This window comes from Lepeophtheirus salmonis, chromosome 4, assembly GCF_016086655.4.
Source record: "Lepeophtheirus salmonis chromosome 4, UVic_Lsal_1.4, whole genome shotgun sequence".
NCBI lineage: Eukaryota > Metazoa > Arthropoda > Copepoda > Siphonostomatoida > Caligidae > Lepeophtheirus > Lepeophtheirus salmonis.
In genome coordinates, this window is record NC_052134.2 from 12,834,681 (window position 1) to 12,860,433 (window position 25,753).

Below are 25,753 nucleotides of genomic sequence, written 5' to 3' on the forward strand. Positions count from 1 at the left end.
CCCAACCCGATAAAAATATAATCTGTCCTATCTTAACCTATGCATATCATAAAGTAAGCGAACTGAAAAATAATCATAAAATATTTAGTTACAAACAAACTTTTACTTTGTAATTGCCTTCAAGGAAAAACAAAATCTATAATATGTTTTGTAGCTTGAATGAAGCAGCACCTAAGCACCTACTCTTAGGCATGCCCATCCCATGTCTACACAAGTTATATATTCATACATACAAATATAAAAATAAGGAAGGCGTGATGTTTTCTTTTTTTTTTAGGCATAAAGAAGCTTCTACGCTCATCTTTTTTTCCTTAGTCCTTCACCCACTCCTAGTTGGGTCATCAAAAATATTTTGATCTGTTTCGTTGTACGAATAAGCTCAAGCATAAAATAGTATACAATATATATTGTAACAAAGTTGATAGATGTGAAAAAAAAATTGTATATTTATATAATATATAAAAAAAATGAGGTCGTCTGCACTACTTGGGATTCTTTTTTTCATTACTTGTTATTTGACCGTTGGTAAGTATGCCGTCATTGAAGATTCGTAAGTTATAAATACATTGATTAAGTAGCAACAACATTATATAAGGAGGATTTATTAATTTGGATTAGTAATATATTAGGCAAGGAGTCAATGAGTTAACTTTATTCCACAAAAAGTCGAATAAAAATATTTGATTCAATTACACAGCAGTGTCGTAATCAGGGTTTCACTATTGTGGAGAGGCCTAATTTGAGTGACTATCAAAGATGTTCATCAAATAAAAGTATTTGAATGCTGCTATTTGTTAATATATTTTCTTTGGATCATTGGTTTAATATTTCAAATAATCCAATTTATAAACAACATTTAAAAAGAAATTATGATTTTCATTTAAGGTTATCAAAATACAGTCAAATCCGGATAAAAGGAACTACTATTTTCCTGATAATAAGTTGACTATATTCAGATTTTTCTTATTTCTGAAGTAAAAACCACCATTTTTGGATGCGTACGTAAATGAGTAATTTTGAAACTTGACATTTTGAGGCAATTAGTGTTTGACTAGATCCTTTTTTTTTTTTTTTTTTGACAGATCATTGAGAGTTTTTAGTTTATCTTTTCGTGAAAGGTTTTTTTTTTTGAGGAACACTCATAATATGTATTCATATTGATTGAAAAGCAATGGGATATTTGTTTTATAAGAAATAACTACAAAGAAAATGTTGGCGCCAATATACGCTTTGTACCTATAAAAAAAGGAAAAGCCTTCATGAGAATTCTTTATTATCTTGAATTCCTATGAAGTGGATACCAAAAATAGGAAGAAAAAAAATGAATTTATGCGAATTTTTATTTCATATTTTTTCTATGCAAAGTATTTTATGGAGTAAAAAATAGATACTTGAGAGAACGTTGATTGTTAGAGTATTTTTATTAAATTGGAATTTCTTATATCCGAGTTTACCTCTATTATGATTCCTAGAAAATGTCCATCTGAAAAATGGTCACTTACTGTATAGAATATATAATCTTCATACTAAGTTTGATCAAAACCGATCCTTAACTTTTTCCGTAATCCAGGGGACGTAACAAACAATGAAACAAGGAAAAAAACATAGCCTCTGCTCAACTTCTTTGGCAGAGGTAATAATGTCCATTTGAATTAAATGTGTGTCTTGCATGAACAATGGAGTAAAATTGTTGAGGCAATACACACTAACTGATACCTTTCTAAGAAATCACCTTTTTATACTTATGAGACTCCTTCATATTCAAAATATCTTGTATAAACTCTCTATAAACTCTTATCAGACAAATGTTTTTTAAGGCAGTTATAACACATTATCTCGCTATTTAGGCTTGAATATCCTGTGAAAACGTACAAACTATGGTTAGTGACCAGTGTGCTTTGATTGGTCAATAATAGCAAAATACTATTAGTATAAATAATAACTATGGTACCCTTGGTATTTTACTGTTGAAATGTTTGCTTGAGCAGAGTAGAAGAAAAAACCTAAAATCAACTTTCTCATTATTTAGGAAAGTGGAAGTTAGTGTGCATTGCCTGAAAAAGGCAGTGTAATTATTTTACATATGTTTCAAAACAGCTGTCTAACAAGAATTCTAGACATTACATTAAAATAATTTTATAATACTGATCATTTAAAGCCTGTTTTAAATTATATTTACATAAGGAGTGTGTAGCATGAATACACTTTTTGTTCAAAGGACATAAAAATAAGACGAAAATATTATTATTAAAGATAACACCATTTTTACAATACAAAATGCACAGATTTTCTATAAATCTACGTAAAACTTCATCCATTCGCATTGAACACTACTCAATGCGAATGTTAAACAGTTATATAGAATTAAATGAAACTAAGATGTACTAAAAATATCTATAACATGGCTACCCATGAGTCATATTTAAGTTTACACTGTAGATTATTTTTCAAACTTGATAAAAAACTAGTTTGTGAAGACAGTGAGAAAAAAAAAGAAGTTTACTTCCAGTTAATTAGGTATAAGTGAAATCGAAATTTTTAATCAATAGGGCCTCCCTCAGCCTCAATGAATGCATCCACCCTCTTCCTGAAGGCTGGCCAAAACTTACAGATATGTTCTCCTGACAAGTCAGCCAATATAGCCATGATGGCGTACTCCATAGATCTCACAGATCCGTGAGGCTTGTTTCAGGCAGCTCCCTTGATCGTTCGATACAAGGAATAATCCCAAGGATTAATATTGGCGCTTGGCGCTAGAAAACCTCTTCTCCTTTGTGGCCGTGGTCATGAGATGTTTCTTCCTCCTTGCTCTTGATTTTGCTCCCAGGTAATGATCCACCAAAGTGTAACCTCGCCCATATTCATTTTCCTGGCTATACTGGGAATCGTTCTTACTGGATTTCTAGCAAGGCTAGTATAATGAACAGTATAATCATAGCCTGTATTCTTATTGTTCATTTTTGACCATGGCCAGCCTTTCTGGCTGCTGTTCCTCGGGTTTCAAATTGTTTTTATGCCTTAAACGGCTATTCGACTGAGGTCACTGAAAGTCTCTGTTAGGGTCTTCCGGCGGCGTTTAAGCATTTCCAGCGCAAGAGTTCTTTTGGATTCTATTTTGTCGTTTCATAAGATGCTACCTATATTTATAAATAAAAACAATTCCAAATGAGGATTAAAATATAACACAACCTCACTGTTCTAAAAATTCCTATCAAAACTCGAGCTGAGAGAATTTTTATAAGTGTAACTATAAATATGAAGCATGGGGTAGATTAACAATTATTTTTTCCCCAATCGATTAGAATAAACGATAAAAGTAGAACAATTAGACAAAAATGTCTTCTTTTTTTTTGTACTTGTTAATTTATTGTTTACGATAAGGAAATAACGATGAAATAACTTATTTTTAATACATATTAGGGTCTGTTAAATAATAAAACTAGCCATTAGAGAGATATATTTCTAATAGACCCTAAGGTTTGATTCTGCTTATTTCTTGGTCCCATTTTGTCATCCAACAGTTCCGACTTTCCTTTCATATGATTGAAAAAAGAGTACTTATTCGTATACAACTTGGCTATTTAAGTTCCTAAATGGCAGAAATCAACAATGTTGATGACAGATGAAAACGCTCTAGGGAGAAAGATACTGATAAACGAAATACTTTATACTATGTAAAATGTATATTGTATTCATGAAATGAGTGTTATTTAGTTATAAAAAGACACATCTTTTGAGTAAATGACTTTTTTTAGCATGCTCACAATTTTTGAAGCAAAAAAATATACAGAATGTGATTATTTATTACATGGAACACATTCGAAACATACACACAAAAAAACAAAAAAAAACAATTACAAATTTGGCAATGCTTTTGATTTATTTTTCATTTCACATAATAATAGAAGAAGCTTCACTCCATTAGACTTCAAGACAAAATATCATGCACGCGTACACATGTAAATGAATTCTTTTTCTATGAAAGGATATGTCTTGCAAAGGAATGTGCAATTTGCATACTCGAACTTTAATGGACAAGCACAAATTTCTTCTTTTTTTTAGTGGCAATTCCATTCTTGCAGATTAGTTGACCATATTCAACGATCCTAATTTTAAGCCATGGACAATTGACACATCCACATCAAGAGCTCAATAAATCTGCCACTTATATCCTTTAATTGGATATTTTTTAGTTAGTATCTGAAATAAAGTGAGTAAAGAGTTTCTGATCTATGGAATAATAGGAACTTATTTTATCTACACCTAAATTTATCTGAAGGTCATCTCATCTAAAAATTTACTGGGGATTTTTTTTCACTTGTTTCTCTCTAGTTCAATATTCTGATTGTTGATATCAATTTGTTTTATAATGACTACCTAATCAAATTGTTTACTAATGACATGCTTTATTATCAATTTTGTTGGTTAAATTCAATGATAAATAAAACAAGATATTTTGGTATATAAAAATAAAAGAGACCAAAAATGACGATCATAATCCTGACGATTTGAGATATGTTTGAGAGGAGGGCGGCTTAGCTGTCACGACGGTTTATTTGAGCAGCTTCAAACAGCAGATATAGGTAACAAATAAACACAAATCCCACTCCGAATATAGCAAGGACATACTTATACCTGGAATTACTCAGATGTCGATTCTCAATTCCACGCTGAGTCCTACGGCCGTAGCAAATTCTCATTGTTACTCTCCGTTGTTCATGAGCACAAACATAACTTTATATTGAGATGCTGACATGTTGGCACATTGCTTCTTTATACTGACCTAAAAGCTCCTGCACATTTTTATATGATGTCTTCCAAACCTTGCTCTCTAAGACAATCCACACACGAGGGGATTGAGATCAGGACTGGAAGATGGCTAGAAGGTCTTGCCCCAGAAGTCAGCAAAGTGATCATTGAAGAATTATGTGATTTCATGGCCGTATGGCTGCGAGCTCCGTCTTGGATCCACACATAGTTGTTCTTAGGATAGTTAACCATTAGTAAGGGCAATTATTTTCCATCTCAGGACTTTATAATTGGCCGAAGCCCCGATTTTCTTATTGGGCTTGAAGAAAAAGGGATCCATTTTCTTCCCGTCAGAGGCCACGACTCCCAAGCACATTGTTTGGACCGGATGGTTTTTCATGAAGGTGCCCTGGACTCCCTCAGATACTGGTGCTATAAATCTTTCGTTTCTGCGGTTCAAAACCTGGACCAATGTGAAGATCTTCTTCTCTGAGACAATCTTCACAGTCGAGAGGTGACTCTTCAAGTAATTAGGGCTTATTTGGTTCTCTCAGGCCTTAAGGCCTTTATAATGTTCTGGACTTTCCTCACAGTTACCCCAACAATTTGTAAAATTCTTTTGGGATCAACATCTGCGTCGAGAAGATCCAAAAACCTATGCCTTTTTTATTCCTGCTCATTCTTTTTTGTCCGATTTCGATCCAATTAAAACAATGTGTAAGAAACACAACGCATGTAACGAAACATTGCTTGAGACATCACCTGAAACCTTAATTAGTGCAAAAAAAAACCTCTAAGGACACAGAAAATTTCCCCGTCGCGCACTCTGTATTAGAAATTCTTATAAAATTGCCATTATTTTAAAATAAACTCATACCAAAGTTTTGTATCTAAGACTTTACTATTTTTATTTTGAAAGTAAATTTAAGATGGACGCTAAAGGTACATGAGGGTAGATTTATAAAACCCATGATATGAAATACCCCTGCGTTATTAAAAATACAATATTGAACAAAATCAAGAAAATGATATTCGCCTAATTAATTTTTTTACTTCATGAACATAAACGCCCCATTGACAAATTTTGGCTATTTACGTTCAAATTTATGTGAAACATGATGATCTCCAAAAATGGGAGTAATAGTCTTTTATTTCATTTGTAAGACAATATTTACCTATGAAATAATATTTGAGATAAATATATTACGTCTAAATGTAACCTTTATGAGCAAATTATTATAATAATTGATTGATTAAAAATGAAGAAAACTATTCGATGAAAATTACAAATGTAATTCATATGTAGAGTTAAAGTTTACATCTGTACATGTTACAACTTTGTTTTATCCCCTTCAACTCTTTGAAGTCCCTTATGAGTATTTCTGTGTTTCGAAAAATATAAACAAAGCCATGATTAATCAATGTATGAGTATTGAGTAGAATGTAATACCACAGATTTCAAGGCATATGCTCTACTTAAAATTGATATAACAAATAATTGAGATACTATTTAGTTAGACCAAAAAGACACACTTAAAAACGGATATTCATATGACACCTTCTTAAAACTAAGCATAATGATATCAATTTCTAATTTTTCTGTATACCAGTGCCATAATGGACCAAGAATAAAATAATCACACAAATTTTTTATTCCCACATGAGGGTAATATAAAAGGATTGATTAGTTAAAAAAAGAATTGACATGATTTCTTGGTTAATTCCCTCAAGAGGGGAAATTAAGAAAAACAAGATAAGCTGCATGTGAAATTATTGCATGGTTCTATAATTCCATGGACAAGAGAACTGACGCATTGAAAATGGCACTACAACCTAAAGGATATTTGAACCAGTTCTTACAACGACATTACGTTATAAATAAATTGTCCCCAGCCACACAACCAAAAAAAAAAAAAAAAAAAATGAGCTAGACAATTGTACATTACAAAACAAAGTAGAATTGAAATTATATTCTTTTACGTCATCAAACTTTTGAAAAACATCCCTTCTCCTTCCTGAAAGAAACTACCACCTATGTGTATTTTATTTAATCTTAACCCTTTGGTAGTGAAACAGTGTATTATAAATCCGATAAAATATATAAATGCTTATTATTCATTTGAATCTACATTTTAACGCCAGTATCGTTTGAGTATGCTCCTGAAACATACAATCTGGCTATTTGTAATTCTGTATTTATTGGTTTATTCGCATATTTATCAAGGTTTAGTGACTTTAATTAACACTTAACCTTAAAAGTCGTTTATTTGTTATTCCTATTGATTTCTTGCATTATTCTTTGTTTCAAATGTGAGGACTGAGATCTGACAACGGTAACTACAATATATAATATTGTAGCCATTATTTTATAAAATACAAGGAACCTCATGAACAATAATAGGCACTAATTTGATTCTCAAAATTCTCATAAAGCTATGAATATTTCATAACATTTATGCATTAAAAATATATGTTTTTAACTACCTAGTAATATAATAAATTATATCTTGTTATAACTCCAAACTCATGTTTTTTGTTTTTCTAAAAATTAGGATTGATTTTTTTCTTGATGTCTGATAGTTAAAAAAAATGATACAAAACTTAAATGATACAATGATTATAATTGTTCATTAAATAGATTGTTCTATAAAATGGACAAACTTCCAAATAAAACTTTATCAAATGTCCATATGAATAAAAATGACTTTATATTTGCATTTTATTCTAATTGATGCAAATGATTTGAAATAAATCAAAAAAATATTGACTTAAAATAGTTCGATTCAACTTTTCAAAAGTATCGACAAGTACGGACCCACCAATATACATATTGTTACCCTAACAGCATATTTATGTACCTTTATGTAACGAATTATGTTCGTAATTAAAGGGATTACTGATTTTGCAAAGACATCAATACATTTTTTCCTTCACCTTTTAAGCCATCAAAATAGTAATAGACGCAGAAATTCATGAATCTATACCCATTAGTGTGAATACTTTTTGTGTGGCAAATTTACACTTTAAATGTTCTTTTCTCTGCAAAAAAAAACAACAACTACGACATTTATTTATAATTCATGATTGTAAAACTGTTGGAAATAGTACACATTTAGATACAATAATGATAGAAGCATTGAATTCAGACAGGAGATAAATGATATTGAGAAGGGGGAGAGAGAATTAGTGAGAATAATTTATGTGACCTAAAAAAACAACAACAACTTGGCGGTCATTGAAAAATTCTTAAAAAAATATATTTTGACAAAATTATTATTTAATAATATTTAAAAGAAATTCTTCATAGGCTATAAAGTAAACTAAGTTATTTTATATAGTCTATATAATTAAAATCATTTATATGTGTCTAATTTCCGATCGTTCCACTTGGAAAAACAAGGATAAAAACTTCAAAAATAGAGACAAATATAGACTTTTGACATAGAATAAAAGTTGTTTAGAATTCTGAGTTACGTACGTTGGACTAAGTTTCATTCTGAACAGTCCAGATTCCTTGGCTCTAAAGGAAAAGTTTGTTTTTCGGTAATAAGATGATTTGTTTCATAAAACAAGATCGATTCCGCGTGTCCCAAAGTTTTTATTAAGATATGGGTTGTCGTTTAAAAAATGCAGCAAAATAATTAGAAATCCAAAAAAAAACGAATTATCGTACAAACTTAATAAGGGAGAACGCATATTAAATATGAATTAAAAAAATGGAATTAGTGAGAGTATTAGCGAGTTAGTATGCATCTTCATTATGGTTGAAGGTGGAACATATTTCTAATTATTTGTCTTATAATGGACCAAGAGATGAAAGAACTTCAAATGTTGTCGACCGAAAAGTTTTACTCAATTCCGAAGTTATTTAAAGCATTAATAAAATAATTTGAAATAAAATATATATTAGGGGTACGTTCTAGTAATATAAATATAATGAAAAAAAAATTCTTATTTTATAAGAGACAAGGAAGGATAATTGAAAGTTATGTGCGTGTGCAGTATATATATAAGTATACAATATGCTGTATACAAGTTGATATCAAAAAATGGGATATGTTATGATAAAAGGGATAATTTAGAGTATTTATGATGAGGGTAATACAATAATTGAATATTGTTTAGATGGTCGGTATATTAATGTTATAATGTTTGATTATGTTGATCAACATTTGTATTTTATATGTATACTGTGGTATATTATAAAGTTCAAATGACCACAGTTTGTATATTACTCCTAATAGTAGATGAGTAACTATATTGGACACTTGGCTTAGCTCATACTTCTACCTATGCTCATTTTTTCTCTTTTGGATTATATGCTATATGAAGTATCTTTATTAAAGCAAGAAAAGGACACCAATTTGAGCCCTATACCTCAAAGTGTCCCAAAGTTATGGTCTATAATGTTTTTTTAATATTTTTTGCTACCTTGACCTCTCAAAATGTAATGGCCACTTACTGTAACCATATATATAATCTTCGTAGCAAGTTGGATAAAATCTGATCTGTAACTTTTGCCGTTATCCTGATGACCAACAAATAAACAAAAAAGCTAAAAATATTATCTCCGTTCAACTATGTTGGTGGATGTAAATAATAATTTTAATAGATCTTTATGAAGGGATTGTATCAATTAGTATATCGTAATTAAAATGAATGATGTTATAATTAAATACGAGCTTGTAAAACTTTGACATTGGAACCTTTATAATCTGCTTATAAAAGTAATATTCTGTATAAAATTACAACTCGTAAACAACATATACAAATTGTATATGGGTCATTCCCTGAGAAATTTTCCCAAGGAAAATGATTAGTATAAAATTCATATAGGATATTATTGACAGTAGAACAGCTTAGAAATAAACTGTAACTATTTCCAACTCTAGGCTTTGTGGCCTTAAAGATGAAGGAATTAGCATTTTGATGAATATAGGAAATGAAAAAAGGTAGAAATCAGTTTGTAGTTAGCCAATTTTTGCCAACTAAAGATCTATTATTGTTTAATTTTAGATAATTGTTCACAACTTAAATCACCAGGGCTAATTTAAATTGTAAAAAAAATAGAAAAATTGGTAGTTGACAACAAATTACATTTTAAGTTTTTATGCAACCAATTAAAAAATTGTCCACATTTTAAGAAAGATTTAATTTTCAAAAATTTAATTGTCCGATGCGAGTGCTAAAGGATTTGCAGGTCTAGACCATGTCTGTAGGGAAGACTTTTTTCCAGTCTTTGTTGGTTGAGGCCTTCAAGGTATCGATACTGTTCTGTGAATTAGTAGAGACCTTCCTCTTTAACTATGTGGGGAGTGTAAAAATAATACATTCTTTTCTTTTAACAAATTTTGGGTCTTGCAGGCCTTGTGATATGGGACGAGTCTTGCTGAAATAGGAACTCGACACCATTGGTCTCAACTTTTATCCAAGGTTTCGCTTGGTCAGGCAGGATTTTACAGTACCTGTTAACATCTACCCTCTCCTTTTGCTCAAAGAAGATACTCTACATGAAACTGCTGTTGATCCCAAGAATCCCAAAGGCTATGACGCTGGCCAGAAATGGATTTTAAATACCTGGGTGACATACACTCTCTCTATGGTCAACTACCTGTCTCTTGGGAAGTTGTGGGATCTGTCAACGTTCCATTGTTTCTCATTTGAATAGAATATAATTTGGTTACCAACAGACTTCGTCTTGATGAGCAATTTTCTTACTTGGGCAGCCCAGGCCTACGAGAAATATCGGAGTGCGTTTTTTAACACTCCAGGACTTGTGGGATTTTCTCTTATATACCCTTGCTCCTTTCAGCAGTTGTAAACATCGTAGACTGTGCTCTTTGGATATTTGAACCTCTTGATGATGTGCGCTGGGCTATCCCCACGCAAGCAATTTCGATTATAGTATTTCTTCGGGTCTCCTCCGTCATAAATACTTACCTTGAATTAAAATTTCCACAACTAACTGAGAGCTAAGGCTCAACCTCTTACTTTAAAATTGAAATAATCAAGTTAAATACTTTGATTATTGTTCAGGATGTAGTAAAAGATGGTCCGGTTTTACTTGAATGACCCTGTATACATATGTTGTGTACAAGTTGTAACTTGTATATGCAAATTGTATAAGTTGCAACTAAAAAAATGAGATGAATAATGCTAAATGAAGGATTTACATTACATACATGGAATGAGGATCGTGTAATAATTGAATATTCCATAGATGATCGTTGTATTGGTAGTATATTTTTTGATTATTTAAATACAAATGACTAGATTTAAGTATTCTGTTGCGCATTATAAAGTTCAAATGTCACAGTTATATTACTCATAAATACATAACAACTATTAAATTTTAATTGACCAAAATGAAATGCAAATATCAATGTATAGTTGGTAATTAGAATGACCAATTTTGTAATTAAATATTGTATTTTAAGACAAAGAAAGGGCAACTTGCTCGGTTTGTTCATGCAAGTTGTAACTTGTACTAAACATTTATATACGTATATATACATATATAAATTTGGGTGGAAAAAAAGTTATTTCGTATTATTTGCCCTATTTTTAAACTATGGGCATCTTGTTCATTATTGGTCACATCCGATCATACGATAAATTGTTGTGAAGGTTTGAGTGTATGCTACAACTTATTTTCACAATATTGCACTGAGTCATTTAAGTCCTAAAATATCGTGCGTCTAATATGGAGGTCTCAAAAGAAGAAATTCGCCATATTTTATATTTTTTCTACCTGGAAAGGAAAAATGGATCGAAAGTGACCAAGAAAATTTGTGATGTATACGGGGTAGATACTCTTTCTGCTCATGTTGCAAAACTACTCGACCATTTGAGGCTGGCAATCGAACAGAAGCGGCCACCATTGGTGAATAGGAGACAACATGGTATCATTGAGACAACGCCAGGATGCACACATCTTTTATGACGCGCCAGAAGCTCCCGAATCTCAGATGGAAGTTCTTATGCATCCACCATACAGTTCAAATCTACCGCCAAGTGACTAACACCTGTTCATGTCTATAACCAACGCGCATGGGATTTCAAATTTTACCTCAACGGAGCCCTGTGAAAATTAATTGTCCAAGTTTTGTGCCAATAGGGACCAGGGCTTCTACGAAAAGGGCATTACGAAGTTGTATTCTCGTTGGAAATAAGTTATTAAATAAAACAATGTAAACTTGGCTGAAATCGGATGATTGTAACACTACTTATAAAGCATTGAAATAAAGCGAAAAATACGCAATTACTTTTTCCCCAAGCTATTATATACAATATATCATGGAATTCTAAACATATAAATTAATCACGCATGCTGCAGCTAAGCTTATTTTCTTTATTTCTCCTCTTGAAAGAGAATTGAGTAAAAAATGACATTGACTCAGTACATACCTCATATATTTTCTCTTCTTTGCAATTAAATAATATGAAATTAATTTTCTAACCTTCATAAATCCCTCCCTCCCCTTCAAAGATCAATTTCTTTTTCAAATATGTATAATGTGTATATATATTCCGTCCATATTTTGATCTACGTAAGAACCCCAAAAAGAAGTCTTTAATATTTCTATATGACCATTCCAGAAGAGATTACGTCAAAAGGAGAATTTACTTATGTATGATCGTAACTATACTCTCTACCTATATTTAAATAAAAGGAGTTTCTCTTATTCAAGGATGAGATTAAAGTCAAAATTCTATAAACGTACAAAAATTTGTATTGTACGTCACCATAAAAAAAATCTTGAATAGAATTTCAACAAAATTAATAACATAAATGGATATATGTCTGAGCTCTCTTTATCATTAATTACCCCGCCCTTAGCGGCAATTATGGCTTCCAAGAGGTGGTGGAAGTACTGGGACCCGCTGAGGATGAAGTCTTCTGTAATGGCATCCCAGTGCTGGATGACAGTGGTTTTGAGGGACTCGGTGTTTATATGATAGACACTACATGCCTTTCCCTCGATATGCACAAGAAAGGTGTAGTCGAAGGGGATTGCATCAGGGTTGTAGGGAGCAAAAATGTTTAAAAAAGTTCAAAAGAAATCAAAACAGTGTTACAACGGAGGAAATGGGGGTTCTTTCATTGCTAGTGTTAAAAGTGGCCTCTCCACCCTCACAATGCTCCTTCCACCCATTTTTTTTTAAACAGATCTCTCGCATAGGCCCTCATGGACTTGAGGGGATTGACCTGGGCGATTTTCTTTAACTCCTCTGGGGCATGTTTGGCCTTTTTGGCAGAGCCCTTCTCCCTCTTTAACGTTTTGGACTTGATGATGGTGTAGACATTGGTCATAAAGACGCTCAACTGCCTTGAGTTCACGAATGGAAATTTGTTAATTACGTTGATGTGTCGTTTTCTCGTCTTGTTCGTAAGCTAGAGAGCTGAGATTTGTTTTGTTTTGTAACGAGTTGTTTATTCTTTAATACATAGAAATATGAATTAATTTCAATCACTCAACCTTCATTAATTATATAATTAGTAAGTGTTCAGATTTCAATGACATACCCATTCTCATGTCTCATGATAAAATTGAGCTAAACTTATAATATAATCCTTTATTTATAAAATAATGAAATATTTCATTTTGTAATCTCTAAAAAATTAGATAGAAGGTTATATGTTGTATGATAAAATTACATAGGTGACATGATTATGAATATTAATAAGTTGGATGGGTTAGAACAGAAAAGATCCTACATGGAATGAAATATTTTTTCAAGAAAAATATATGTAGATACTATTAAGTCATATATGGCCTTCCCTAATTATAAGCCTAAATGAAAATATCCAGATTTATTAGATATAAAAAGGTTAAAGCTTTAACAAAATCAAACGAGCAGAATGGCTGATGAGCCATTTTTAAAATTTTGTAATAATGTTTTCATTGTATTTTTTCCCCCGAATGCTATTTTCTAATAAAAGTAAATTAAAGCATTTGCTCTTATGAGTATTTTCAGGAACCTTTTTTTTAATCAGTAAACTGAGAGCGGTTATAATCCAATGAAGCAATTAAAGGGATGCAAAAATCAAAAACTCTTTTTTTCCCTGGTATATTACCTCTATGAAACTTTTTTCACTTGATAAAACTATTTTCAGGGCCGTATGTAGAATTATATATATATATATATATATATTTGTGCTTAGATTATGAATCTGTTTGAAAAACATTTCAAAAATGAAATTTTTGGATAATAATTTTCAAAATTACTCACAGAAATTTAAACATTTGGAACAAAATTTCAAAAATTAAATTTTTAACAAAAATTTTTTAAATATTATATTTTTTGGAAAAAAATTTCAAAAGCCTATAGGTACTCACATAATTTTTTTTTTTTTCATGTTCAAATATTAAACTTTTTTGAAAAAAGTTCAAAAATTAAATTTCAAATATTACATTTTTTGAGAAAAAAAAATTCAAAAATCCATGCATATTCACAAAAATTATATTTTTTAGAAAACAAATTTCCAATATTAAATGACAAAAAAAAATCTAGTAAAAAGCAAAAATTCCTTAATTTGGGGGCACAGGGACGGGCTACATCTTCTCCTGTCCACACTATGCTGACTTATTTGACAAACTATAGTCCACTGACGTAAATTGGGAGCCTTTTTTATATTCTTTTTTTGGAGGAGAAAAGGTAGATAGATGCAACTAATAACTCATCGTAGTATTATTAATGTACACTAATACTATGCTAGTTTAGAACAGTGTATCTCAAACTTTTGATCCTTCCTCATTCTAAAAACATTTTAATTTCAATCCAGTATTTTATAAGGTCGTTTTTTGGTCCAATTTTTTTCCATAGATAATTAATTAATGATGGCAGAGTGGGAAGCAAATTTTTCTGGTCAGCAATAACAAAACTTTTTGGTTTAATATCTAAAAAGTTTATAACCTGACTTGAAAAAAAGATATTTACAAAAAATATTGGTAAATGACAGAGACTGCATCTTATTTGATATGACCTCCATTAGAAGCAATGACAGGCTCAATTCAGTGTCTGAAGCTCAAACAAGTTTTTAACAATTTTATCCTCAGAGTAGTTGCCCAGATTTGTAGATGGTTATCCAAATTTCTGTGTAAGGTTGTGCCCTTAATAGTACTCCACCAAAAGTCATCAAGGGGGTTCAATTCGGAACATTTTGTCCTTGAGCCAGAAATCAACAAAGTTTTGGGTCCAGATCTTCACTTGTTGGAGCTTTGGATGCCCCTTTGCTGAAGTTCTTGCCTACTGGATATTACTGACGGTCCTCCTATTGACTCCAATGATAGCAGTAATATCTATTTGGGCTATATGTGCGTCAGGAAAGTCGAATACACGGCGTTTTTTGCTTCCTATTCACTGATTTGGTGACCACTTAAAAAAAAGAAAAAAGAAAAAAACAGCATTGATCAAAGCTTATTTATGACGCAATCACATAATCAATAAAATAACAAAGTATTTTATTTAAAAATGCATTAAAATATGATTAAATTGATCGTGATTTTTTGTCAGAGAAAAAAAATTACGATCAATTGAATCACATTATGTAATCGCCATAGCTCATGGACAGCACCATTGGGACTTATTCTCTTCAACTTGATGTGTGTACGTTCGCGCCAAGGTGATTCCTAGAAAAAAAAAAATACTTTATATATGTATATGGAGTTCACCAAAAGATTCCTAGGTTAGATGGAGTAATTGTAATACTATAATGTTAACTTATACTTAATCAGTGCAACGAAATCTAACAAATTAAAGGAACATTAAAAAGAATTATATTCTTTATATTTTTTTAAAATAGAAATAAGTTGGTTAAACAAAAATTTGTGTCCCCAATCTTGGAGTTTTTCCTGTGTATTCTTTATGAAACATGTCCCTAAGTTTGAAAATCATTGGTTTAAATCAACAACTGTATTGCAAATTTTAATACGTCTAATAATTATCTATATATTAATTTTAGGACAAGCTCTCGATTGCTACACGTGCTTTCCTGATGAATCCAAAAACTGCTCTGATCCAAATGTTGGTGAAATTAAAACATGCCAAGAAGGCGAAGAACTATGTTTAAAAATTGTTTTAGATAAAAGTAAGTATGTCCAAAGGTAATTTCATTTTCCACCAAATTTTCAAAATGACATATTATGCATTTAAATTGTACATAGATGTAAGTTTATACTTGGGGGTCTCTTCTGGGATCCTGTTAAATTTTTATTTTAAATCTAAGAAAACTTCCAAGGATATTAAATATTTCCCTAAAAATCCTGCAATTATTAAATATAAAGTAACATACCTATTGAAGTTTCACTTGAAATACTGTTATTCACAATTCGAAATTAAGTAGGGTAATAGTTTCAACATATTTTTTTTTGCTCTATTACTCTGTACTGCTTGGACTCGCCAAATTAAAACCCGTAAAACAACATATATTTGCTATGCTTAAATACAGAGAATTTCTTCGCTCAAGAAGTCCTGAGCTCACTCCTGCACTCACTCAGTTACTAATTTTGTGAGTGCACTCTCGCTCACGTTTGTTTTTTAAAACAATGAGCTAAAGAGCTCAGCTTTGTAACTTATTGTTAATGCTATAATAGATTGAAATATAAATTAATTTCAAACACTCAACCTTAATTAATTATTGAATTGTTCAGATTTCCGTGGACCACTCGGTATAACTTACCAAAAAGGCGTGGGATCACAATCTTTAGAATTGATATCCTAGGATATTTCCGGGACATGAACCCTAGTACTAAATGTGTGTACATTGCATATTTGGATAATTTCCAAAGTAGTTCTATGTTTTTTATATGACTTTGACGCAGGAATGATTTATATCTTCTGTGATAAAAAATGAAATCTATGTCCTACTTACATTTCTTAAATATCATAAAATATAATATTATGTATTTTCCACGATATTAACACAATCTTTTTTTATCTCCCAATATCCTATAATCGTTTATTTTTTTTTATCCTTTAGGGGTCACACGTTCATGTTACTTAGATATTCCAAAGAGAAAACAGGAAAGTTGTCGGGAAAAGGGTCCTGTTGCAGAGTGTTACTGCTCAGGAGATCTTTGTAATGGATCCTTTCAAGTTCAAGGGGAAGTCATTGGATCAATGTGTTTAAGTTTCATTCTACTTATAAAACAATTATACTAAAAATATTCATTTTACATGTAAGATAATAGTATTAATTTTATTGAAGTGATTTTATATTTATTTATTATTTCCTAATTCATCGTACAAGTAAAAAGTATTTAAAACAAAAAAGTTCAATAATCAACTACGAAGCAATTATTATGTATTATATTCATTATGATATAATTAATTACTTATGAATTATTCTTGGAATTAAATATTGTAACTTGTAACTCGGATTATGCTAATTAAAAAGTGTACATAATGTACTTTCGAAAAGATTTCCATTCTTATGTAATAGTACATAAATTATTGCTCAATATCAAATAAAATATTATATAAAAGTCAAAACACATCCCCATTTGACGAAAATAAAATTAAAACACTACGGAAGTTATTGTACATTTATTTCAACACACAGAACCTCTTAAATGGAAAATAACCCAGCTTTTCCTTTGAAGTTGTAACACAAAATCTTTTAATTTGTTATCAAAGAGCTTTTTGATGTTGCTACTTGAATATATGTTTATTATTTTCTTAACTTGAGGAGAGAACAAATTATATGATATAAACTATAAAATGGAATTACGAATGTATTTACTCGCACATGAATGACGGAGAGTCCTTGTTGGACTCAGAGTATAATTGAGGATTGACATCGGAGGAATTACTGCCTATATCATTACCTTGTGGCCTTTTGAAATAAATGGTGTCCATATTTCATTTCATTTTTATTATTATTATTTTTTGTAAAAAAATATTCCTTTCCTATTTCAAATGACCTCTTTTAGAAAGATATATTTTCATTTCCCTCAAATGAACTATTTTTGGTGGATGATTTTCTTAGTTTTTTTTAGGATCTTTCTGAGGTGCAGGAGCCATTACGATCGCAGTGGTTTAAATTTCCTAACCCAGACCCTGACATCAAAGCCTATTGAAATGACATCAATTAAGCTAATCGTGACAAAAGACAGTGAAGGAATCTCTAGAATGGTTTTAATTTACGCTGAAATAATTTTATTGTTGATCCCTTCTCTGAATGTTTTTTAATGTTATTCGTCGATATATCTATATTTTACAGAGAGGGTGTAATGATTGTTGTGAGGTTCTCTAATTAACCGACAATACATTCTATCTTACACAATTTACAAAATATTATTTAAATTAAATCAATAATATCATAACAATTTGTTTTTAAGTATTCATTGATTGAATATATAGTTATTTATACGGAAGTTATAAATTAATAATATACAACAACCTCTCCTCCTTCAATTGTAAATAAATAAATAATTTAAGTTAACGTTATATTCTAAACAAGGAAGGCGATTTTATTCTAACCATTACTCTTTTAATTGAGTTGGTATCGATATTTATTTTTCTATTTGGTATATTCAGAGTCGGCTCTTTGGTCTTTCCACTTTGGCTGGCGACTCTTAAAAACCGTCTATTCCTCCAATATACCACTCCGTTTTCTATATAAATTATATATTTTCGATGTTTCCGTATAATTACTTTTCCAAATATGTCCCATAATTTTGTAATTGGCTTTTGTACCCCCACTTGACTTCCACTTATTAATTCCGTTAAATTATTGGAATTAATGTCGTAATATGATTTTGATTTCGTACTTACATCGTCCACCCTCTTTTAAATATATTTTATGATTTTCTTCACTCTTCTTTTATGTGTAGGGAACTTTGATCTAAGATTTTGACAATTAACTATTTGGTTAGCTGAGTATCCACATTTTTGAATAGACTTAATGATTGAAATAGAGTTTTCTTTTAGACACAAACGCACACTTGTATAATGACCTCTCTTACAATATCTTGTACATTCTAAGTTTCCAATTCTTACAATGACATTGGAAACCACAATGTCTACACAATTTTTCTTTGCTCTTGTTCCATGATCTCTCTCAGCTTTGACTTCTTCTACGATATATATTGACTCCACTTGACTTAGTATTTGTGTTAACAGCCTTCGAAACTAAATCATTTAGACTATTTGGATTATTTTTTGCCGTTTCTATTGTGAGAAAATCCTTTCAATTCAGCTGTGGAGTCTTCTCCAACAACTTTTGTCGTACTTCGTCGTCATTGAGGCCGAAAATTATTAAAGCAGCAAATCAATATTCTGGCTTTATTTTGAAAACTTCCTGACTTCGCATTTGGGGTATTTTGGAGTAAAATGTCTGCTGTACCTTTCATCCAAATTTGCTGCTTTCATGACAGTATAGTACGCTGTAGACACGGTCTTCATTGTCAAGAGTTGTCAATATGTTTGCTGGCGTGTCAAGGCTGAGATTGTTTTTGAAGGAGGACATATTTGGTAAAAAGTATAGCTGTATATAGCTTTTAAACATATTGAAAATTTGTTTTGAGTTGTTTCTTTTTGATTCTATAAAAAATACATCCTTCATCTAGTTGATTGATGCTACTACAAGTTTTGGGTCCCCACTTTGTATATTTGTAGAATAACGTACATATGTACATTTCATATAATTTGGTAAATTATATATTTTTTTAAACCTACGTTATGTTAATACATGAGATGATTGTTCGTAAGAAAACAATTAAAAGAAGATAATTAAAATATTGACTGACGCTTTTCTCTATTTAGTGTAACCTGCATGATCCTGCTTATATAAAAAATTCCATTATATCTTGTTATTGGGTATCACATATATCTGAAGCAGTTTATGCATTCTTGAGCAAAAAGTTAACGAGAACAGAAGTTACTATCACAGATCTTGACTTTAAGGGGAATCTGTACATTCAACTTAAATAAGATGAGATCCACTAAGAGAGATACAAAGACGCAAGATCCCTTGAACAGAACATGAAGTTGAAGATAAGAAGGATAGTGGCTAATACGGGGTAAAACCTCTATTTAGCAATCAACACGATTTTTCCAAAATAGATTTTCTCCTAAACTAATAATGCAATCCCAAATGAAAACTGAATTAAGGGAAAAAAAATATTATTCAAAATAATTGATTTTCGCCTAAAAAAAGGCACCTACCCGACCTCATAAATGGGAACAGCTCTTGATGAAAGTCTTCTTTGTCAGATTCCTTAAATATTCAAATACTTCTGGAGAATTGCCAAAACAACAAACAATGTCCTAAATGCTAACTCCGGGTGTCCTTTTTATCCTTGGTCTGTCCTGAGGATTTGTTTGGGAGTTATGTTCTATATTAGTCAAACAAAATTTGCATTTAAGCCAACGCCTAATTACTCATGGCAATGACGAGTACTACAGCTGGTACATTATTAAAAAAAATAGAGATTCCTTTAGATTATGTTTTTAACAACAGCGACATAGAATAATCTGAAACCTGAAAGGCAATATACACCTACAGGGTGTGGACTCAAAAATTAGAACATTTTAAAAGCCGTTTTAACTTCAATATATTTTTATTTTGTGCAATTTTTATTGCAATTTTTTGAAGCAGAAGTTGGTAATTCAACAATTTCTACACTTTTTATTTACTATATCTCCCTTCATTCTGAATGATGGCTCCAATATAGGGACAAAGAGAAGCTTGATGAAGTCCAAGGAAAGTTGTTTTTAGACTTCATCAAGCATCTGTTTGGCCCTATATTGAAGCCTGATGAAGTCAGAGGACAAGTTGTTCCACACCTCCGGAATACGGCCTTCAGGACATCAACATTTTGGTGAGAAGTCTTGTTCGTATTGCCCTTCAAGATGCACCAAACAGTGAAGTCCAGGGGGTTCAGGTCGGGTGAATAAGAACACCAGATGTCTGCCGGCTAGAAGGCAGCCATGTTCTCCCTGCAGAAATGCTGCACCTTCTTGATCGAGTGTGCCGGGTCACTGTCTTGCGTAAGCACACAGTTGTCCCTCGGCACGTGATGTTCAACAATGGTAAGACATGGTACCTGAGGACTGTCGAGTAGATCTCTATGTTGACTGTATCGCTGGCATTGAAGAAGTAGGAAGGCATCTTGCTACGTCGGACACCAAGACGCCGAGGACCATAATCTGAGCTGTATGTTTGGTCCTGAACGTTCCCTTGAACTGAGCTCTTGATTCGGCCAAGAAGCGATCATTTCCCCTGCTCAGAACAGCGTCCACTGTGAAGATCTTCTTGACAGAGATAGACTTGTGCGCAGAGGAGATCACACACCCTCTGCCGTTTACCTTGTTGCTCGGACATTTTTGATCGCATATAAACAAAACGAATAGTAGTTTTATCAGCTCTTTGTAATAGGGCAAATACAAAATTGTCACACTTTTAGAACTGAGGCTAGATGACCTCAAACAGGATTCTAATTTTTGAGCCTTCACCACGTAGTCTCCCTCCTCCCCCACCCACTGCAAAAAATGATATTAAATGTTAGTTACTTCAAAGTCTCCATGCTTGAAACCTTCATCACAATGAATATCTTACGCCACTAGTATCTATAATATCAATAAAAATGAAGAAATGATACTAAAGGATATGAGTACCTAAAAGCCTTGAACTAAGAAAAGTCCTTCAACCTGCACCACATTTAAAAGTCGGACTCTTAATCTCTAATCCCAGACTCAAACGGTGCATGAAATAAAACAAAAATGATATCCTTATTCAATATCAATTGAGTGAATCTGGTGCAACAATTTAAAAAAAAACCATTACCTTTCATAAAATAGCTTTTCATATATATATATATACCCATAAAGAAACTTTGTTAATTTTTTTTACAGATTATGCCAATGTTTTTGTTATGTAATTTTGTTGTTATAAACAAAAATTACTATACCTATTGTATGACTAGGAAAGGAAAAATGGGTTGCACTGTTTTTATAGTTATTTTTTTATTATAGAATTTATAGACCATTCTGTTCATTCTTTGAAAGAGCGTTCTGTTGGAAATTTCTCTTTATAAATTTTAAATGAGGAGTAAAAGAATTTCCACGAACTTTTATTATATATTTTTATTATTGTGTTGTGTCGTTCCTTATTTAGGACTAAAAACTGGAGTCCCGTACAGTTCAGCCCCCGTGGGGTTCAGTTTAGTCCTAAAACTGATAAAGTTCGGTACTTGATGACGTCACTCAATATAGTTTATTCTTCCTTTAATCAAGTCTTACCTTTATCGTATCACGCGACCTTTATACCAAAAAGAAGCCGACAAAAGTCCAACTTTATCTGTTTGACAGTCAAATAATTCAAACACATCAACTGGTATTTATTTTTAAAGTCCTCTTAGAACTACATTTTTATAGTACTAATCCCCAGTGTTTAAAAGGAATTAGACTGATTCAATTCATAATTTTAAAATCTTACTTAGTTTTCTATTCCATACTGTATTAAAACATTACTTCGTAATATTTTATCAAAAGAGGAGCTATACAATTTTATTTTTATATGATAGCCAAAAAAAAAAATGTTATAGAAATAATAAGATGGGCGAATGCTACAACAAAAATCAGATTCTACTTTTTCCTTTTAAACCTCTTTTATCTAATAAATAGATATTGGTAAAAATATATTTTGATAGCAAAACCATGTCTCTAGCTTCAATATGAAGGAAGTTATGACCAATTTATCATCGATATTTTCCCCCTCTTTTTCGTAGTGTTTATGTTATACCTACACTAAAATCTGGTATCTAGCAAAATATGATATTTTAATAAAACAACACAACTTTCTTAAACATCATGAGAATTGAATGTCATTTTGTAGGAATTACAGAGTATTCTACAAAAGAAAACATCTTTAAATACCTGCAATTGAATTGTATAATATATAATTCTAGTATATGAATATCTTTCAATGCTCTCCAGACAATTAATGATAGTAATTTTTAAAAAAAGGAGAGGTTGTAAAAAGTACTTTCATAATGTGCCAAAATAAAGATTCAAGTTGTTAATGTCGGGTTAAAATTGATAAACGTCGCAAAAACCGATTTTGATTAAAAATTTAAAAGATACTAAATAAATAATTTCTTAAAAGTCAGTTATGATTTGATTTAATCCATTACACTTTATTTGGGGTTTAAATGATTATATTGAAATGACTTATTTTTCAGTAAATGCTGCGATAAAACAAGCAACGGATTAAAAAAAAAATATATATATAACTGGGTAAAAGATTAAGAGTTTAATTGCCCAATTTCAATAACAAACATGCAACATTTCTACGGAGATCCCCAAAACCCTTCTTGACATATATTAATTTGTTTATTTATCAAAAAGAATAAATTATGAAATAACCATGACGTATCATTTCAGAAGAGAGAATCTACACCTGACAGCAAAATGATGATTTTTGAGTTAGCAAAGTAACACCGTGTAATCAGTTTTAGTATTGATCCTTATGATCCACCTCTCAAGGACTAATAGGATTGGCCATAAGACTGGATTAGAATTGAACAAATAAAGAAGGACTGACACAACTTGTAACTAGTTAATCCAGATTGTACAAATTATAATTTCTATATTGATAACATCATATTTAATTACAACATCCGCCATTTTAACTACCAATTATAAGTGGTTGCTTTCAGTTCATTTTAATTTATTGAAATTATGCATTTATTATCTATTTACGGGTTATATACCTGTGGGCATTTGCACATAATAATGTGCCACAGAAAACTTATCAATGGGGCAAAAGAGTTATTTGCTTCTATAAGTTTGCAAACAGGGAGCCAGAAGAGAATGCAGGTTCCAAAATAATAATATTATTTAATATAAAATATATGTATGTTACTCACATAGAGGGCGTTGTGAATTTTTGTTTCATTGAAAATTAAGAAGTAATAGCACAAAGCAGATACATATATATAAATTATAAATATAGTTGATAATATTGTAGAGAAAAACGCGTGCGAGGAGGAGGGGGAAAAAAGACATATGGTATCATTGTTTAAAATACTGATGTGATTATCATCTGCCTGCTTTATTATGATTTTTGAGGGTATAACTAATGTATTTATTAGCAAAATGTTTAATGAAGATATACTACGTATAATTGACTTCGACGTTTTTATCCGTTACAGTAGATTTGAAAACGTCACACTCCATGAAATTGTAATTCATTATGAACCTTATTCTCAGAATAATAGCTAATGAAACGACAAAGTAGAGTATTTGAAATATATTTGAAGCTCAAAGTTTAAAAAAGAAGGCTTTAATTAAATATAATCTACATACTAAAAAATAAACCATTAAACATTTAAGTTAAATATACAAAATTAAACAATTAAAATCATATAACTATTAATAATAATAAATTATAAATACAGAATATTGAAATAGATTGATCCAAATAATATTTTCTTGTTCTGACATCGGAATTCGGTTAAATATGTCATAACTTTAGGTTGCAATACACAAGCGAGACGTGGAGTTTAATCAAAAAGATAATCACCCCTCTTCTTCATGTGGAAGTTGCTATATACAATTGTGCACAGGATAGATATATCTCTACCGATGAGATCTAACTAATTATTAATAATAAAGTAAATGTCAAAATCATAAAATTAGACAATAAATATACTAATAAAAAATTTTTATAAATAAATTCATCGTAAAGATTTAGAGCAAAAGCTAATTATGTAGTAATGTCCGGCGATATTACTCCCTATTAAGAGCATCAAAAAAGATTTTTCCCCGTTATTTAGGTATGCTTGTATAACAACATACTATTATCATGATGGATAATGCAACACCCAATGTAACTACCCTCGTTGTTGTGACCATTTAAACAGTTGTTTTTGCCTTTTATGAGTTTTCTGAACACCATTTCTTGGAGCCCATCAACCATAGCTAAGCCTTTAGTGATAAAAAAGTAATATTTATTGACTATGTAAATTGGAAAACCTAATTATCATACCCAAGTCTTAAAGCGAAGTAAGTAGTCTCAGACAAACTAGTTGCAAACCATCCAAAGCTACTACCCCCGTTGTTGTGACCATTTAAGCAGTTGTTTTTGCCCTTTACTGAGTTGTGTATCATAATTCTTGATATGTTTAGCTAAAATAGAATCATATTTTATGGTTAGATTAAAAAAAAATTGAATACTTACTGTGAGATAGTACAAAATTCAGAGTTCCATTTCGATATTCGTAAATACTTTTTACTGATAACTTGATCATCATTTAGTGTGGATGACTCAAAACATTTTTATATGTATTTCTATATATGACATCAGTACCAACATCCTCCATTAATTTAATGATGGTTCCTCGGGAACCAATATGTTTACCCTTGTATTTCTCCATAAATTTTTTGAACGTAGATGATTAGCAATGGATAAGGTTATATTACATGCAATAAGCATCGTTGTGAGATCAAAGTTAAAGTCTGACTTGATGTATTCATCGTCAAATTGATTTTATAGATGAATATCCATACTCTTGTTATGAGATGAGGATAATGAGTGGCGTGTAATTCTGGACAGGGGACTAAAGGCACATTTATATCGACAAATCCGACAAACCATCTGTTTCTCATCCGGTAAGTATTTTCCAAATTCCTGGGCCTCCATTTTCATAAATCCAGACAGAAGGCGACGTCATTTTGGAGATTTTATTCAGTTCTCTCGACTATCACCATCTCATATTATATTAATATTGAATAATAAAGGCGGGAATGATAACGTTCATGATTGATAGAAGAAGATGTATATTATTTAATCAATGATGCCATAAGTAATTCTTCTTTTCTCCTCGCACGCTTTTCTATTCTTACCAAAATTATCACCCTTAAATTTATAATATATGTCTAGCTACAAGCAAGCGCTATTGGCAAATGTGGGACAGTAGCGCCCCCTAACATTCAGTGTGTATCAACAAGACAGAGAAGTAAATAAATCTTCCAAAAATTAAATACTTTAACGAAG

General features: G+C 31.1%; 1 protein-coding gene and 1 long non-coding RNA gene across 2 annotated transcripts; one reads left to right on the top strand and one right to left on the bottom strand.

The window, feature by feature from the left end:
* The first annotated feature begins 313 nt into the window (after nucleotides 1–313).
* LOC121116767 (uncharacterized) lies at nucleotides 314–17,286 on the top strand. Its single transcript, XM_040711054.2, has 3 exons — nucleotides 314–525; nucleotides 15,716–15,841; nucleotides 16,733–17,286. The coding sequence occupies exons 1-3, from the start codon at nucleotides 468–470 to the stop codon at nucleotides 16,912–16,914; spliced, it is 366 nt and encodes a 121-aa protein (XP_040566988.1). The 5' UTR covers nucleotides 314–467; the 3' UTR covers nucleotides 16,915–17,286.
* A 6,882-nt stretch (nucleotides 17,287–24,168) lies between these two features.
* Nucleotides 24,169–25,606, bottom strand: LOC139905141 (uncharacterized). Its single transcript, XR_011779639.1, has 3 exons — nucleotides 24,938–25,606; nucleotides 24,746–24,885; nucleotides 24,169–24,684 (listed from the first exon to the last, which is right to left on the bottom strand). It is a non-coding gene; the product is annotated as an uncharacterized lncRNA (long non-coding RNA).
* Nucleotides 25,607–25,753: the final 147 nt, after the last annotated feature.

Excerpts from the sequence above, each read along its gene's own strand:
- LOC121116767 (XM_040711054.2), top strand. The coding sequence starts at position 468 with ATGAGGTCGTCTGCACTACTTGGGATTCTTTTTTTCATTACTTGTTAT. Across the intron at positions 526-15,715 it reads TACTTGTTATTTGACCGTTG|GACAAGCTCTCGATTGCTAC; the intron begins GTAAGTATGCCG and ends TATTAATTTTAG. Across the intron at positions 15,842-16,732 it reads AAAAATTGTTTTAGATAAAA|GGGTCACACGTTCATGTTAC; the intron begins GTAAGTATGTCC and ends TTTATCCTTTAG.